The following is a 12,667-nucleotide window of genomic DNA, read 5'->3' on the forward strand; positions in this document are numbered from 1 at the left end:
AAAGCTAAGAAAATTTATGAAATTCAATCCCCCAAATCAAAAACTTAACGAGCATGCAAGGAAACGTTCCTTACAAATCCATCCACTGCATCCATAACTAGCACCGTTCACGGCATCTATAACTATCAACACCACAAAATCGCTCAAAACCAGTAACTGGTAATCCACCTCCCTTCTTTCCGGTACAACCTTAACATTTCCTCGTAAAAAATAGCACATTCCATTTGGTCATCAAAAGTATTAACAACATCATCAGAGAGTCCAGAATGAATTCCTTTGATCTCCTGCAAGCCAATGCACGAATAGATCACTAGCACCACAAATTAAGTACCCGATTTCAACAGATCTGTTGATTTCTATACCTCACAAGTCACCACCACGAGCAATTGTTGTGCCAAACCAAAATTCAGATTTCAAAAAAACAAAAAAAAAAAAAAAAGAAAAGAAAAAAGGGTCTGAATACCATGCAGCCAACGAAACGAAGAAATAGACGATGAATTAATTGGTACAAGAAGAAGGTCAATCAGCGTTCATTGTACTCTTCCTCATCTACAGAAGGAGTGTGGTTTCTTTAAAGAAAAATGCCTACGTTGAAGTGTTGAACAGAATCTCATATAAAAACTTACAAGTTAAGCACTTGATGCAGCAGCAAAGAGACGGTCACGTCTACTTTCAACAAAGTTCCTCCGGAATTGCTCAAACTTGCCTTCTTCAATAGCCTTTCTAATTGAGCAGAAGAATCCCAGATAGTGGTGTGTGTTGTGTCTGGAACACAGCCAGAGATAATCATATTAGATAAGTACATGACAGTGAAATAACAGTGGTTCCAAGAGAATTCATACATCTCCAATAGAGTTTGTGCCAACATTTCATGAACGTTGAACAAGTGATTCAAATATGCCTTTGTATGATTCTGGCATGTGAAGCAGATGCAGCTTTCAACAATTGGTGATGTATCTTTCCTGTCAAAACGAAAAAAGGAAGAACACCTCATGATACTTGTCTCAGCATGCTCAACTAACATATATTATATACTAGCAGAAAGCATCCAGAGGTTTCCAGATCTGTTATTACCTATATACAGTAGCTTTCAGATTGATCTTCATGCCATCACCTCCCGAATCACTTAGCTGGTAATCGGCATTCTCACCCTTATTTCTCTCAAGAGGGAAGGTTAGAGCAAATCCACCAAGTGTAAGATGGTAAACATACCTGTTATAACCCTGACAGCTTTTAGTTACTTTCCTGAGTAGCCAGTAAAATGTTCAAGAATGTTAAACTACCAACATACGTAGAGTCAAATAGGTCAATGCCTGCAGCAACTCCCTGCAATACCTCCTCTGTTGACAGAAAATAGCTTTGCTGAACAACACACAATCCCAGATGCTCAAAGCATAACAAAAGTCCCATTAAGAAAGATTATTTTTAGGACTGGCAATATGATTAAGCAGTTGATGAAGAACAAAACTAATTTATTCTTTAACTCATAATTTGATCAAACATGAGGCTCAAAACAAAATCTTTCATCATGCACACCCCCCCTCCCCCACCCTCACCCCCCCCCCCCCCCCAAAAAAAACCCAAAGGAAAAAAAGAAGTTAAGGGTTTGAAATAATTTCCCTTACCTGGAAGTCCAAGTCCAGAGACATGCCTTGGCATGTCCTCTGGTAAATTGTCCTGGGTCCATTGATGATAAGCCCAAACCAACAAATAAATGTAAGCATCATTCTCACAATTGATCACATTATGCAAAAGGATCAAGATAAACTAAATCAATGATGAGCATAGGATTAACTTAGGTAATTCAACTGGACTAACTTGAAATTAATGCTTACACCAAATTGATATCTAATGGATTCCTTATAATCTAGTTCCCATAGGAATCTACAATACGCCTTTTTAACAATGCTCATTTTCTTCAAATGTTGCAATCACAGCAGAACTTGAGCTGATTAACTCGACACATCAGCCGATTAAAGCCCTCTGAAAGAAAGCAAGTCTGACTTCATTATTGACACATGATGCATAGACAACAATGAACAATTAATGCTTTCTATTCAGGTTCAAGAATGACATTAGCAAACACTGAATATCTTCTAATCATCAGATTTTGTGTGACAACAGGCACTTTCAATGATATCTGGTGCAAAGTGATGCTTGAAATAAATTGAGCTACCATTCCATCAATCACATAGTCTCCCATGGACTTTTTGAAATAAAGTCAATACAATGCTAGCATCAACAAATCCTTAAAGCAGCATGTTGGGAATCTCTAGAAAACCTGTACTCACATTATTGGATAACGAGCCTTTAATAAAGGCAGACAAGCAAAAGCATAAGTATTCCAGCAATTAATAACCTTTAGTAACTGCAAAATATTATCTCATATTTCCAATTAAACAATCATGTTGAATCAACGAATTAGCCAACATCACCGTAGACAAATCATGATATGAAATGATGTTTCTAGCACTAGATTTAAGTCTTACCGTAACAGCAGTGAGAAGAGCAGCCCGCTCGTCCATACTTTCTCCAAGCCCAAACCCACCAATCCAATATCCTGCAAGCCAATTTTCATATTCTAATTGTACAATTGACAAGAAATTTGAAATCCGAGTGTTCCAGTCTCTGTTTCCTCACTAAGATCCACAAAGCATCGTGCACTCTAAAAATGTTTGTACTATTAATGACAACAAATTCAACAACCCTGAGTTGGAGTATTCCAGATGGAAAGGAAGACAGACCAATATGTTTGTCCTTTTTTTATACACAGCATAATGATTTCAAATAAAATTTTCTAGTGCTTGAAATAACTTAAATCTCATCTTTCTATAACCTAAGCATATAGGACTATGTACTGGTTTTCAAGCAACAAACCAAGCCCAATAAGCCCTGCAATTCTTTTGTGGGAAAGGGCTACAGAAGATCTCTTAAATGCTACACTCCACTGAGAGTCATGTACTTGAAACACGGCTAGACCTTGTATTAGAGTTTGTGGTACTGCTAGAGCTCGAGTTGATGTTTACTTTGAAGTTTTTATTGAAAAAGAGTTGATATTTAAGGTTTTGTTCTTTTCACGAGCTTTTGAATTTGAAATTCAAGAACATAGAATGTTTAATTTTAAATTTATTGTTTTTAAAAGACAGGATTTTGTATTCTAATCAGAATTTTTGAAATCCCAGAAATTTTCAAATTCCAGAATTTTAATATGAAGGGACAATAGACTGTTTAAAAAACCAGGAATTCGCAATTCCTGTCAGAGATTCCGGCTTAAAGAGCACAATTTAGATTCAACTCTACATAGTAGAGGGGTTCGAGAGCACTTAAAGTCTGCTGAATATGAAGCAGCAAATGTAGGACGATTATAAAGGGAGGACAAAGCCAATGTTATCACCACTCTGCCTCAAAAGTTGTTGTAAAGTCAAACAACCATTGAAATGAGTCTAAAATAAAAGATACTAGCTCAGAAGGTAAGCTAATAACTCGAAACACGACACAAACATAAAACAAGATACTAGTAAAATGACCAGACCTGATACATTTCTTTGTGCAACTTCTTGTGCACACCGATGCCGTTCTTCAATGCTGGAGCCTCCTACAATGGATCCAAAAATAGTAGTACCTGTCTGTAGTGATAATTAATGTGCAACCTGGTAAGCCTTCAGAAATTTATAACAAAAATAGCTTTTGGGTAAACTCCTATAGTACGAATAAATGCATGTCTAGTAGAAAGTTGAGAATTCTACCAGTCCATGAAATGATCAATATAAACTTACAAATGCACAAAAAATAATCTCCTGAGCATGGATCCTATAAAATTCAAAACCATGTAATCCTCACTTTCCTTATTGAGTGAAAGGCAATCGTCGAGCCATCTCAGAGTGCGGTCAACTGAGGTTCTGTTCCTCTTATTAGAAACCCAAGCAGGAACTTCATCAGCCAAAGTGACCCAAAAGTCAGGCTTCATTGAAGAAACAAGTTCCACGTATTCTGCAGGTTTTATCTGATTCATTCATGAAAGTGCAGAACTCGTTATACAGGTTCTCAGAGCATGAAACGTTATACAGATTCTCAGAAGGATTAAACTCAAACATTTAAAAAGAAAAAAGGACGTTAAGGGGAAATGAAATAACCAGAAGACGGCCTCCAGGAGTCTGGAAAGACGCTCCATATTTGTTAGTGCTGTCATGTTCAGGAAGGGCAATGATAGAATCCCGCGGTACGGCCGCGAATATGTGTTGGTGCAGACTAAGCATTTGGTGCAGTCCTCCAATGTTAGATATTGTTTTAGGAGAAATACCCTCTAAGCTGGAGAAGAAACACGGCAGTTGTACTTACTAGCATGAATTGAATCATACAAACTAGTTAGCAGTGTTAGACTATTTAGTGCTGGCTTGGCTGGTATAAGGTTCCAGCACAGAACACGAACAGACCAGACAACAAACACCTGGTACGCGACAGACAAGATAACATCTCATAGACAAAAATTTTGCTTCTTTTGAGCGTAAAAAAAATCTTTTTTTTTTTTTGGGGGCCAAGCGCTTACAAGTGAAGGGGGCTGAACTGGAGCAGGTGAGAATCCGGAGAAGGAAGAGAGGAGGTAAGGAGGTCCGGAGAGGTGAAAGGGGGCAGGCCTTTGCGGGTTGTGAGGAGCAGAGCGGGAGTCTGAATTGGGAAAGGACAGCTGCCCAGCTGCAGAACCCCTGACCGGGCTCTTCCGTTGCTCCATCCCTTCTTGACGGCGAACTTCATCTCTCTCTTCCACAACTCCGGCTCCAGTGCCGGTAGTGCTGCTACTATTTTTGTTTGTTTGTTCTTACAATTTCAAAGCGTCGCTCTCTGCTTCGCGCGCTTTAACTCAATTGTCTGAGTTATTTGCGCCAAACCCGCTTTAACTGTGCACCCAATTGCAATTTGCACCACTGAGCTTTATTTAATTCCGCACTAGACCCTTCTTTTGTGTCCAAACCAAATCTGCCTTTGTCTATTTCAGTCTCTTTTTCGTTCTCCTCCTTTTTCTCCTTCTATTTTCTTGGCCCTTCTTCTCATGCCACCATTTCCTTACTTTTCAATTATTAGGATTACTAACCATATGCTTACAATCGCATTCTTAAATGAAATTTTGCTTATAATTTTTTAAGTAGTTATAGTTTGTTTATTTCTTCATTTTTCCCATCAGTAATTGACAAAAAATAATCTGGCATTAACAAATTCCATAAGCTTGTCACGCGAAAATCCCATGCGTAATCTACTAACTCAATTATTTGAATAGATATGAGCAGATTAGAACTCATGGTTCGTCGATGCGAAAAAGAAATTAAGTAAACAAAACAACACATCTTATGTTTGTTTATCGTTATGTTTTACTGTTCGTATTCGATTAATCATTATTTTTTGCATGATCTTATTATTTGTTACTTTTACTATTAACAACTCAATTAGTTTTATTCTTGTAGTATTTGCAATACCTATTAAATTACCTACCCCGTATGAATTCAGCTGGTTACAGGTCTATCTATTGTCCTATTGCAATTGTCATTGCATGGAAAGGCATTTTGACAGAATATCATCATGCAATTTATACACAACTTCTTGTAATATGTATTTGTCATTTTGTCATGTTCATTTTCCTCTCCATTGACATATTTATCTCCAAAACTACAGGGGTTTAAGACTCATGCTTTTTATCTTCCCCTTTCATCTTTGTTATTTAGCACCGTATTGGAGTAGAGTTTGAATCACTTGATACCTTTCTTCTTTTGATAACTTGGTACCTTTCATCTTTTGTGATGCTTGTGAAACAATCAATTGGCTATATTCATTGAGTATCATTTCAGTTTCTAGTAGTCTAATTAATTGAGCATCAATTATCATTTGATATCAATATGTTTTTGATTGGGAATTGAAAAAATAAAAATAAAAATACTTGTTGAAAGTCTAAAATTCATCTGATATGCCTTATAATTTATGATATGACCTAAAGTAACTTCTTATATAAATTAGATTGAAAACTAGCTTTATTTTAATTATTTTACTTGCATTTTAATAACTAATTTCTATAAGTAGTGTTTAGAAAAGTGAAGGAAATTAGTTATTTGTTTTCCTTCACGTGAGTTTGGTTAGTAGAAAAGTTGAAAAAAAAAATTTTTTTTTTTCACTGTTGTTCAGTTTCCTGTATTTTGTCCTCATAAATTTGATTTCGATGGAAAATGGCAAAAACTTCCTATTTTCCCTCATGTTTTATGATAACCAAATGTAATTCGAGAAACAATTTTCATTTTCTTTTACTTCAATATTCCATATTTCACTTTCCCATATATACAATTTTGTTTGAATCAATTGGCATAAACTAATTCAAATCTTTGAGTGAAGGTGCATGTAAATTTATTTTGTTGCCCTGTTGATCAACATTTAAATTTGTCCAAACATAGTTTTAAAGGGTTAAAATTATGATAATCGATCAGTATGCAAGCCCTCTTTTTCTCTCTTGTTTTAAAATACAACTATATATTTTTTGTCATAATTTATTTTCTTATTCACAAAAATGTTGTACTTATTGCAGTATGTCTTATTTAAGAACTTGATTCTATTTCTTCTATACAACTCTCTAGATTTTTCTATTACATGGATATAAGTATAATGAAAGCCGACACATGTATTACAATATGAAGAAAGAGTGCATATATTACAATATGAAAAAAGTCGTCGTATTTTATTAGAGAAAATTACTTATTATGAAAATTTTCAAGGGTAGTTAAGTCCATTAGCTTAGTTTAAAATCAAACTGGATTAAGCCGCAGACATCCTTCGAGTAGGAATTTCATTTACAAGAATGAAGATGTGCTGCCCTTTATTTTATTGGTTAATTAACTTCCATACAATAATACTTGTAATAAAATTGGGGACTTAAGATCACATGGATATTTGACAAAAGTAGGCATCTAAAGATAAGATTGATTCTTTCTTGTTAGAAATTATTATAATATCGTTTATATCTTTGCTTTAAGTTGACATATACGCATTATTTTAACGTAATTTTAAAAATAAAAAAGTGTCAAGCATTTAGCTCCTATTTGATAACCCAATTCAACGCTTAAATTTAATAGATTTAGATATTAATATATTCAAATCGTTTGATAATTAAAAATTGAACATCTAAATTAATTAAATGACATTGAATTTTCTTGCCAAAACTTGCTCCCAAAATTAAGTGATAAGCTATTCAAATACATTAGATTTAATACTTAACAATTCAATAATTTAATAGATTTAGACTTTAATTTTATCAAACGTACTCTTAATGTTATTCGGGCTTTTAATATACAGGCCGGATGAAGTGCTATGAATAGAAGAGTTTTTTTTTTTGGCATTGTCGATTTCATCGCTTTCACTATTATCAAAAGTTTTATCTCTTTTCCAAAGCAGAGTCAAATCCCAAGTGCAATTGCATATACACAAACGACGAAACCATGTTTACAGCACAAAGTAGTAGTATCATTCTATTCTATTTCATAGAAATTCTTTTTTAAAAAAAAATACAATTTCCTTCCTAGAAAAAAAAAAGACTTTAACATTAATGTTACACGAATACTCTCAATAAATTCACTCAAATTAGGAGTCATAGAATTATCTTATATGTTATAATAGGGGTATTACTAAAGAAAATCTAAATCACTAGGGAGAGGGATGAGTTGGGTGGTAAGGGGTAAAAAAGCGCAACCAAGTGATCAGATCTACACTTAAAAATAAAATAAATGAATAAAAATTTGAAAAAAAAAACTAAATTACTAAATCATGAAATCATATGTTTTATTGTGGTCTTAAATTAGGAGATTAGCTAACTTCCATACAAATTTACGTGCCAAACAATTTTTGCCCTATAAACTATACATTGTGCTTATAATGGTTTTCAAGGTATCAATAATAGAATGTATTGATGAAAATTGATTTTTAACACATTTTTATAGTCACAAAATTTTTTGAAAAGGTTAATTTGCATTCTTCATCATATATTAATTTGTTTTTGGTAACTAAATCAAGAGTTATTTAATTCCCAAAACTTGGTTCTCTTCGTGGTGATATTCAACAGTTGACATAAAACATTTTTCGCATTGCCACCAAATAAATCCTTGCTTGCTTAGTCTCATGTTTCCACGGGTAACTAGTTCTATCACAAATTTTGATAGCCTATGACTACACATATTTCCAATCCTATTTATACAGGAAAAGGTCCATTGCACAAATAGCTCCCTCAGGTCAAAAATAGTCTCTAATATTCTTCCAATCTTGTTCTCCATGCTATTCCCTACACATATATTTTTCAACTACAAATCTTGCCTGCAACACTCTCATGCTCTTCTATGCTTTTAGCTGACTCCTGTACTCTTTAACTAGGCTGCTCTTTTCATTGCTTAGCTCTTCTATTCTTTAGCTAGGGTACTCTTTTCATTGCTTACCTGTTCCTTCATTTTTTTTTTCTAAGAAAACTGACTATAAATACTTCATAATGGCAGTCATATTCCACCACAAAAGGCATTGACAAACAATGGCACGCATCATCATGTTATTGTTCTTGTTGTTTACCTTTACTACCACTATCACTAATTCATTTTTTGACTTCTTCAGGATGGCTCGCCAATGGCCGCCAGGCTATTGCACAAAACCAGGATCAAATTGTAGGAGAAATCCATTGCCAAGCAATTTCACAATCTATGGGTTGTGGCCAAGCAACTTTAGCCAACCTGTCTTCACTTGTTCATCATCCCTGTATACAAATATATCGGTATTTGTTCTAATATTTCTTCTCTGTGTTAACTTTATTGACAATGACTACTTTAGTTACATACCTTAACAACTTTCAATATTTTAAGTGGTTTGAAATGCATTCAAATGATTTTCAACTCCGTGATATTGTATGACCAAATCTAGAATTGGTTGGATATTGGAAAGATAAAAAAAAATGTTGGGTACATGAATGGAAAAACCACAACACTTGTTGCTCTCCACCATACACACGAAAATGTTATTTTGATTTAGTTATAACTTTAAAGAATCAAATATATCTTCGGTAGCCATTTCAACGTGCCCGTATAACTCCCAATAATTTTTACGATTTTCACCATTTCTACTTGTCTATCATTGCTGCTACCACCAAGGTTCCCAACCTGATTTGCAGGCAGCGTGTAGTTTATCAGCATTTGGGAGCTCTTTATATCCATGAAGTTGTACTTTGTTATGACAACACTGGCCATGCACTCATTGATTGCCTTCTTGCCAAATTTGTGAATAAGAGGATAAGCTATCTTGTTAACATACATCACTCTTATATTCTTTATCATCTCTCATATTATTTTATTATCCCTTATAACTAATAGACAACTAGGATAGAATCAGTTTTTGTATTCCTGTATGATAAAGATATAATTAATTGTATGATAAGGATAGTATTAGTGTAGTATTTAACTTAGAATTAATTGTACGATAGGATAGAATTAGCGTAGTATTCTAGTATGTTAGCTAGAAGTCTACTATTTATTTTTGTACAAATTCTCAGTTGTACATGACACAATGAATTATTTTTTTAAAATTATGAATAAAATAAATTAAAGATCAATATTTTTTTTGTCCAGAATTATCATGCATGTAATTACTTTAAACGGGTAGATACTAAACTTTGAGAAAAATGAAGAAAAATATAATAATATATGCTACGTTATAGTCCTGAAGATTTCTTATTTTTGTAACATGACTGATGTTGTATTTTCTACAGTCCTGCAGATTTCTTATTTTTGTAACATGTCTGATGTTGTATTTTCTACCATTAGTGCAGTTGTTATGAATGGAATAATGATTTCTATTAAACAAGGGTTACTCGTGCAACTAAGCAATTCAATTGTGACATTTCTACCCCTAAGCGTTGCTCACAAATGTGTATAACACTTGAAAGTAAGGTTTAATTATTGAACTTATTAAGAGCATCATTGATAATGAAGACCTTTATAGGAACATGGCAACATGTAGATTGTATTATCAAAATTGGTTCTTAGCTGAACTACACACTACTATTCGAAAAGTTTAGTGAATAACCGAATAATTTGCTCCTATGCCAAATGAACCCCGTGGGTACCTTACCCAATACAAATTGACATAAGGGTACATTCAATATCCATAAATAGCGAATTCATAGTTTTTTTTATTATATAATCGATTAGTTATCTGTTAAGGTTTAATATAACCTAATAAAATTTGATAATATGTTGCTAATCCAGTGGATAAGGGAGGACTTTTAAAATATTCTCCATTGTTAGGTTTAGGATTCAAATCCTATACTCGATAGTTGGAGTGGAAAAAATTCGGATGAGGACTGAGAGAATAAAAAATAAAAATAAAAATAAAGGTCACTAAAAAACGAATACACGATAGCAACAATGGACATGTCATTGAGATTTATTGGCAATGATGTGATTGGATGGTGGGCCAAACTTTACTAGCCCATTAAGATTTACTTGGGTAGAAAAATCATCCAATTGGGACCTTCTCCATGGACAAATGCTATTAAAGGCCTCAGGCTTCAACGAGCAAATTCTGGTTCCGATTGGAGCATGTCTTTCTCAATGGCGCGTCAGGCAGTCCACCAAGTGTACTGCTAGTCTCTTCCTCAGTTGACAGTTTAATCTCACGCTATCACATTTTAATGTTCCCTAGTGCTTTAAAATAGCCCAATAGCCTACCAATTCCTTCAAATATCCTAGGGTTATTATCACTTTATCTCCTTAACGTTTTATGCTACAATCAATTTCCCCCTTAATATTATATTTTAATCACTCTATCTCAAAGACTATTGGTCAAATTTAACGGAGTTTGTTAATTAAAGTGAAAAGACATGTTTAACTCTTAAAATTTTTATCACTTTATCCCTATAAAATACAATCTCATTATCAATTTACCCCATAAAGTTATTTTTTAGGCAATTTATTCTACTATTAAACCAACTTAGTAAGTTAAAAAACTTTAGAAGAAAATATCCTCCTCTTTGCATAATAAAAATAATAAAAAATTTAGAGTGATTTTTCTTCTTTTTAGTATCAAGAAAAAAAGTCAAAGTATTTATTTCTTTTTTCTTGGCAATCTTATTACTATTGAAAAAATATAGAAAGATGGAGAGGGGGAAAAAGAGAGCTCAATTCTTTTTTTTTTTAAAAAAAATCACAAATAAGAAAGAATTAAATACTTTTATATTTTAAAATTATTTCACTTTTTTATTTACCATCAAATTTGAATCCTAATCTTGATAACCTTAAAGTAATACAATAATGTTAGACTTTTCTTTATTTTCTTTTTTTGCAAAATCTAATTTTTTGTCTTTTTCTTTCCTATCTCTTTTTCTTTTCCTAGCATTAATAAATGTGAAAATTTTTTGAGAAAATCCTTTTATTTTTATTTTTTCGATCTCTTAAAGTGAAATAAAAAAAGGAAGAATAATTATTCCAATTTTTTAATTATATATAAAAAGGGTAAATACATTTAAAATTTTTTGACCATACTAGTTAGATTAACAATGAGGTAAAATGCCTAGAAAAAATGTTAGGAACTAAAGTGATTGTATCACTATAATCTAAATGAATAAAGTGATAATAACAATTTAGTAATGCTATAAAATAAAAAGGTATTTTTGTCTAAAATTTCTTAACATGTTGAGTTAAATTACTTATGGGGGTAAAGTGACTAAAAAATATCGTTAAGGGGTAAACTGATAGTAGTAATATATTTAAAAGGGATAAAGTGATAATAACCCAATATCCTAAACTACCTTTTCTGCCAAAAAGATAAAAAGGAAAGATAAAAATAGCTTTGCTTATTGCCTTTCTTCCAACACCAGAGTCAAAAAACTCTTTCTGCCAAAAAAAATTAAAGTTTGAAAAAAAATCCAACTATGATGATTGCCTTCTTCCAAGTAACACTACCACAAAAACCAACCAAACGCTCCAATCTAAATCAAAATAAAACTCCAATAATTCTAGCAGCCAAAATACCGCAACCTGATTTATGTCCAGTAGCCCTAATCCCTACATTTCTTAGACAAGTCAGTTAAACTTGTCACTTGATGCTAAACTAGATAAAACTCCACCTCAAATTTTGCCATAAACTAACACTTCGTCAACAACCAACTGCACCTCTTTTCTTTTACTCTCTTTGCAATTTTCTTTATTATTTTTTTCAACCACTCATTTCGAAAGTCCATTCATATCTCATATCATTGACTTTGACTTTTGACATCACCAAGTTTTATCACCTATAATCAACTAAAATTAGATAAAACAAATAGATGCAAAAAAATCAAACCCATTATACTTAGAATTAAAAGAAAAAAAGAATGAGCCTAATCATGTTTGCAAAAAGAAGATGGGGGATGGAGAAAAAGAAAAAGGGAAAGAAGGAGATAGATACAAGCAATGGACGATAAATAGAATTTGGTCACGAATTGGATGATGAATATTAGGCAAAAAGGAAGGTGGCGGGAATTTGGGCAAAGAGCAAAGTGGAAGAAAAGACCAAGGTAGAAAAGAGGAAGTATGAGAGATGAAGAGAGATAGAATAAGTCAATTTTGGTTTTCATTTGAATTTCTAAAATTTTTTCCAAAAAAAAGTTACTAATATCCTGTTTGAT

At 33.1% G+C, this 12,667-nt stretch overlaps 1 protein-coding gene across 1 annotated transcript; it reads right to left on the reverse strand.

The window, feature by feature from the left end:
* Positions 1-469: 469 nt before the first annotated feature.
* LOC113735263 (uncharacterized) lies at positions 470-4,872 on the reverse strand. The gene is made up of 10 exons (XM_072082879.1): positions 4,547-4,872; positions 4,134-4,308; positions 3,841-4,003; positions 3,533-3,622; positions 2,490-2,560; positions 1,626-1,677; positions 1,292-1,340; positions 1,075-1,212; positions 843-962; positions 470-765 (listed from the first exon to the last, which is right to left on the reverse strand). The coding sequence occupies exons 1-10, from the start codon at positions 4,750-4,752 to the stop codon at positions 630-632; spliced, it is 1,200 nt and encodes a 399-aa protein (XP_071938980.1). The 5' UTR covers positions 4,753-4,872; the 3' UTR covers positions 470-629.
* Between the last annotated feature and the right edge of the window lie 7,795 nt (positions 4,873-12,667).

This window comes from Coffea arabica, chromosome 3c, assembly GCF_036785885.1.
Source record: "Coffea arabica cultivar ET-39 chromosome 3c, Coffea Arabica ET-39 HiFi, whole genome shotgun sequence".
NCBI classification, from domain to species: Eukaryota; Viridiplantae; Streptophyta; class Magnoliopsida; order Gentianales; family Rubiaceae; genus Coffea; species Coffea arabica.

Bases quoted from the DNA above. Each gene is read 5' to 3' on its own strand.
- LOC113735263 (XM_072082879.1), bottom strand. From the start codon at position 4,752: ATGAAGTTCGCCGTCAAGAAGGGATGGAGCAACGGAAGAGCCCGGTCA. The intron at 3,623-3,840 runs GTGAGGATTACA...CACTACAGACAG, and splicing joins CCTTTCACTCAATAAGGAAA to GTACTACTATTTTTGGATCC. The intron at 1,213-1,291 runs GTATGTTGGTAG...GGGTTATAACAG, and splicing joins ATTGACCTATTTGACTCTAC to GTATGTTTACCATCTTACAC.